Source organism: Prosopis cineraria, unplaced genomic scaffold, assembly GCF_029017545.1.
Source record: "Prosopis cineraria cultivar Desert tree isolate PC_DT_omini unplaced genomic scaffold, ASM2901754v1 PC2, whole genome shotgun sequence".
Classification (NCBI taxonomy): Eukaryota; Viridiplantae; Streptophyta; class Magnoliopsida; order Fabales; family Fabaceae; genus Prosopis; species Prosopis cineraria.
Genome location: NW_026555333.1, coordinates 5,020,589 through 5,026,465, shown reverse-complemented (window position 1 = coordinate 5,026,465; position 5,877 = coordinate 5,020,589). Strand labels below are relative to the sequence as shown.

The 5,877-nt window shown below is 37.9% G+C and overlaps 1 protein-coding gene across 2 annotated transcripts; it reads right to left on the bottom strand.

The window, feature by feature from the left end:
- Positions 1–210: 210 nt before the first annotated feature.
- LOC129303286 (uncharacterized) lies at positions 211–5,583 on the bottom strand. 2 transcript variants are annotated; one of them, XM_054942504.1, is made up of 4 exons: positions 5,566–5,583; positions 5,345–5,462; positions 3,144–3,406; positions 211–2,017 (listed from the first exon to the last, which is right to left on the bottom strand). In XM_054942504.1, exons 2-4 carry the CDS (start codon positions 5,367–5,369, stop codon positions 674–676), a joined length of 1,632 nt encoding a protein of 543 aa, XP_054798479.1. In that variant the 5' UTR covers positions 5,370–5,462; positions 5,566–5,583; the 3' UTR covers positions 211–673. The 2 variants fall into 2 exon arrangements, with proteins under 2 accessions (XP_054798479.1, XP_054798478.1); XM_054942503.1 differs by lacking the exon at positions 5,566–5,583 and having other exon boundaries at positions 5,345–5,555.
- Positions 5,584–5,877: the final 294 nt, after the last annotated feature.

Genomic DNA, 5,877 nt, shown 5'->3' with positions numbered 1-5,877 from the left:
ACACAATGCACAAGCACATGAAAGAGGGTACATATATCACACGTGAGAAAGGTACATGCGACAAGTAAAAATTCTAACATTCAATTGATGCAAGTAGCAGTAATAATCGAAATCGACAAGCATCTCCACACAAACCAAAATGAAATTTTAGGTGCATAATCAATTTCTTGTGGGAAAAAAGTGTTTGGATGTTTTTCCCCAAACCCATGGTTTAAGAAGGTAGAATCAATTAACATAGCTAATTCAAACAGGCAATTAGTATTTTACAACCTTAATTCTCAGTACAACGTACTCGAAAGGCCTCTAGTTGAATGATTATAAGACAATGGAGCAGATATCCAAGAATTGATCGCTATATAAGCGGAACTGAAACTGTTACATATAAACCATAAATGTCACTAAGGCACATTCTCAATCATATGACAAAATTCTCAACTTGCACTGAATCATATGTCTGCCAATGATGAAAAACTGCAGGAAACCAGGAATCCGCCGATTCTTCCAAAGCTCTAGCAATTGCTTCAGCTCGAATCTCTTCTTCCAACCGGTCTGAGTGCTTGACTCAGATAAGTTAATTGCTTCAGCAACACAATCATCGGTCACACAGCTCATTTCTCGTGTCTCCCCATTGGACAAAACAAAGATTTGTCCATTCACAGTCCCAAGATTGTTCTCATTCGTTTGCAATTTTTGACCTATTTTCAGAAATCTCACTGTTATTCAAAGATAAAGAACCTTCCCCAGCCAAGGGGCCCTTTTCATTTTGATCATTAACTGACATTCCATCGTAATTTTTCTTGGTTTCTGCAGCCAGCGTTCTAGAATCCATGATCAGCAAACACGACTCACTGGATTGTAGTTCTGTTGATTTTCTATTTTCGAAAATATCGCTGCTATCCAGAGACAGAGAACGTTCCACAACCAACATACCTTTTTCATTTTGACAAGCAAGTGACATTCCATCATTAAAATTTCTCATGGCTTCAACCATTGGTCTGGATTCCATGGTCTGGACACAAGGCTCATTGGATAGCAATTCTGTCGACCTTTTGTCTGCAAAAATGGAATTATTATTAAGAGACAAAGAATCTCCCCCAGCCAACAGAACCTTTTCATTTTGATAGTTGATAGACATTCTATTGTCAATATTTTGCACGGCTTCTGCAGCCAACGACATCGATTCCATGATCTGGAAAGAAGATTCATTGGATGGCAATTCTGTTGAATTTCCATTTCCAAAAGCCTTATCGCTATTCAATGACAGAGAATCATCCCCAGTCAGAATCTCCTTTTCATTTTGATAATCAACTAACATTCCATCATCAAAATTTTTCATGGCGCTTGCAGCCAATAGCCTGGATTTCATGGTCTGGATACAGGAATCATTGGATTGCATTTCCACTGACTCTCCGTTTTCACTATTCACAGACAACAAAACTTCCCCACACGATATGCCATTCTCATTTTGATAATCAACTGACACTCCATTGTCAAAATTAACAGCTTTTGCAGCTAATGTTCTAGATCCCATGGTCTGGACACGAGAGTCATCATTTACATTTGTGTGCGACTCTACCTTTGCTCCCACATGGGCTGCACTTTCAATATGATTACGACCCTTCTTGTCTCCTGATTGTTTCTTTCTTGGCGGTTTCCTTTTAAATCGTGTTCTCTTGGTTTTAGGGACTTTTGAAGTCTCATCAACCTTGCCAATTGGTTCTGCTCCCCTTTTCTTGCATGGAACAACTGTGAATTTTGAGGGGCCAAATTGCTTTTCAGAAGAATGGGATGCACTGGATTCAATAGCTAATAAAGCTGTTCTGGCAGCTTTTATCTCTGCTTCTTTCTTTGTTCTTGCTGATGCCCCAATATATCGAATTCCCCCTATCTCAACTGTGCATGAATATGATGACAATCGCCCTGGTTTTTCATCCTTTTTGCATAGATACAAGGGCATTGCATAATTCATTTTCTGAGCATATTCCTGGAGTAAATTCTTGCATAATCCTGTTTCAATCTGGAACGAACACCATTAACAAGGTTACAAGCAGCAACTAGTATAACCAATACAGCTGAAACAGGGTAGAATGCAAAACTAAGTTTAGATAATGCAATGGAAACATCACCTTTCTTGTAAAGAAATAATAAAGCAACCAGGAACAAATTGGAGCTACATGCAACAGTCTTACATCAAATACACAAGCCTACAACTTACTAAGTTTTCAGTGAAAAACTCCAGTGGAAGCTGCAACAGAATCAACAAATATCAAGCACCAAAAAGGGCTAGTGATACAAGGCAACATTTATGATGAAGTTTAAACTCATGTATATATTGTATGCTAAAGAGCTTAGCACAACCTTATATATCTAATCCAGATGAGTTCAGTGCCTATGATCTATGCTCTGCAGCCATCAATGAACAAATAATATTGTAGATTATAATAGTGATGGGCAACACATATGCAACAAGTCAACAACGAAGCTTTGAAAAGTCAAAAACAATGGGGATGGTCATATGGACCAAAAAAAAAAAAGGTTTTAAGTCGATCAAATATTTAATATCTCATGTTAAGTGCTACTTGAAATGCAAAGTGCTCCATTGACGAGTGAGAAAATATAAAATGACTTTAACTTTGACAGAGTAAATATAATTTCACATACTTCAACAGGCAATGCACCAGCACTTGCATAAAATCTAGAATTTCAGAACATAACTTTCTATACAATAAGGAGGGCTAACAGGTAAGACAATTGTGCAAGGAATAGTAAAGCATTTGGCACATCATTATCTTACATTGTATAAGGTACTAAGATACGATGATTTTCAAGATTCTTGGATTTGGTATGTCAATTGAAAGTTATCAAAGAAAGAACAAGTTTTTTGAAAGGTATTGTATGCTTCTATAATAGATGGATTCTACACCTTCGACTATCCTGGATGACAATTGACAAAAGTTGGCATCTAACTTGGGTAAATAAAATGCCTACATGCTCCTGACAATGTAACAACCACGTACAAGTTGTGATTAAAAAGAAGAACCTTCTCTGGACTTACAAATCAGGTAGAGAACAAAAGACTACTTGGAATATATTAACAATGAAGAACAAGAACTTTTCGTTCCTATATAATAAAGATAACTTACAACAGGTTGTGTGATGGATTGATTAACTTCATCAGATTTTGCCAGCTCCACAAGAGCAATCTCTGCAGCTGACTGCTCTGCTGCCTTACGATTGAAGAATCCAGGCAAAGAATCATATCTTACATTATTGAGTATGACTGTAGATCTGAAAGAAGGCTGATGTGAAGGTCCTTCCTTGATGGTTTCATAGACGGGTGTGGGAAGTCCCACTTTCTGTGCATATTCTTGCAATCGGCTCTTGAAAACATAACAATTTGAAACACCTGGCAAAAATCAAGAAGAGAAATAGATAAGAAGCATCAATCAAAATCTCAACCTGCATGTGCCATTTTTAAGTACAGCCAATTTTGTAAATCTTTCAGTTGTCTATTAAGCAATATTATGAAGAAAGGGGGGCACACTGACTACCCAAAGAAAGTTCTATTTTTCCCCATTCGCAAAATAATTAGCACCTCAGAAGAAACCCTTTTTTTTAATAATATAAAGTTTATGTGATTTAGAGAAGAAACCTATTTGGTAGCCACTTATTCTTTTTCATATAATCAATTTTGGTCCTGAAAACTACATCAAGTATGCACAAAAGGTGATGGGAAGACTACATATCATTCTAGATCAAATCTTCTCATATGTATTAAAAAGAAATATCTAACTGGTACAACAGGGTACTTGGCTGACAAAAAAATAATAATAATAAGAGTCTGCAATCTACACGTGATTGTAAGGATATCAAAAGTGAAGTTACAAAAAATTGTTAACTTTTACGGCATGTTTCTCTGAGATTGCACGGATACTACTTGCTTAAAGCAATTATACATCAAGGGGGGAAAAACGAAGTTCACACTAGGTTCACCAATCAATAACGACCATACTCACGCATCTTAGATTTAGTCTCACAATTTACAGTGACAGGGAGTCAATCACACATTATCACTGAGATCCTTCAAACCTGAGGAGATGTATCTCTTACAAACAGAGCATTTAGCCCCTATTAGTTTAATTAATTGATGGTGCTACTAATATTCACTTTGGTGTTGGGAGTTAACATGTGGGTTTCAAAGTGTACAAGTGCCAAAATGTTAAGATAATCTTTTCCTTCTTCTATTTCACCAATAAACTTCAATTACACACAGGCAGTTTTGTATGCAATTCCATGACATTCATTTGAATCATACGAGTTACCACCTGAAAAACTGGAACGCCAAAATATTTCTTTACAATCATAATCATGTAATTAATTAGCACATGGGGCTTAAATAACTCCAAACACCACAACAGCAAGGGAGGCCATGCTTACAGAAATTAAGCCCAAGCACTTCTAAAAAGTCCAACATAAAACAAGTTAGTGAGTAACTATAATAGTGAGCTTAGAGACCTTCACGAAGAGATGCTAAGAGGACAACTCAACAGATTGAAAGTGCAACACGAAATAAGTTAATATATATCTATTATAACGAGGGTTTAAAGACCTTCATAAAAAGATGCCAATAGGAAAACCATGCATCCAAAAATCAGCCGAAGCTACAGGAGTGCAAAAATAAAAGTCCTGTCAGTTGCTTACTTCACACAATTCTGCGCGTAGAAGTCTTGAACTATGTTGAAAGCCTGAAGCAGACTTTTAAGCCAGGCGACAAGATGCTCAAACTCTCGGCCAAGGGGAAAAAAAAAAAAACACAAACACACACACACAAACTCCGGCACGGAAGAAAAATCCGAGTTGAATTTCTTTTCCCGACAAAAGAAAAGACTACGAAAATCTAAATTCAAGAGAATCGGACAACGAAATTGAAATAAAGGGCAAGATTAAACTGATGATTGATAAGGATGTCGAAGACCTAAATGCCGTTATTGTCAATCACTCAATGTTTGTTTGAGTCACCGTCACCGTCACCTTAATTCGAAATAATATTTTTTCCTACTTATAAAAGGTAAATCATTTGTTCGAAGGAAACCAAAATCAGGGCGATAAATACTCCCGAAGGAAACAAAGAGAAAAAGCAAACGCGGGCAGAGAGAGAACGAAAAATACATTGTACCAGTATCACTCGGTAAATCAAGCATAAATAGTTCATCTCACTCGAAATGCAAAGATATTAAAAGAAAAATAATTAAGGGAGATAAATTTACAGCACGGAATAGCCAATACCGTGAGTTCTCACGATATAAAGCTATGTTCAAACCCCGGAGAAAATTAAAAAGAATACCTTGATAGTCTTCGTTGGTGAGCATAGCCCCAGTCAGGTCCAGAAGAAACCGCTAGAGGGCTCCGAGGGAGACGCGAAGATGATGGGCACAAGTCTTCGCGTCTGGGACTACTGGGAACTGAGAAGAGAAGATAGCGGTTATATAAGAATACGGAAATTGAGAGTAGAGAGTGGTAGTTGTGGTTGACAACTAAGGAACTGTTACACAAACAGACACACACACACACACGAGAGGCTGAAGGAACAAGGTCGAAAGCCAAGCAAGAAGCAGCTGTGCTTGGTGCTTCTCCTGCTGGATTCTGTTGCCGCTCTGATTCTTCGCGAGTGGAGTGCCTTTCTTGGATACGTCGTGAGCCCAACAATGGGCCATGAATTAGGGCCGTAGGATGATGGATTCGTTGGTCATCTGGCGGCGGATCAACGAATCCGATCCCTCCCGTGCGTTTGGTGCAGTGCCTCGGAAATGCGCTAAAATTGAACGTTCGATTGATCTTATGGACCTGATTCATGGCCCTCAGAAAACTGATTATATT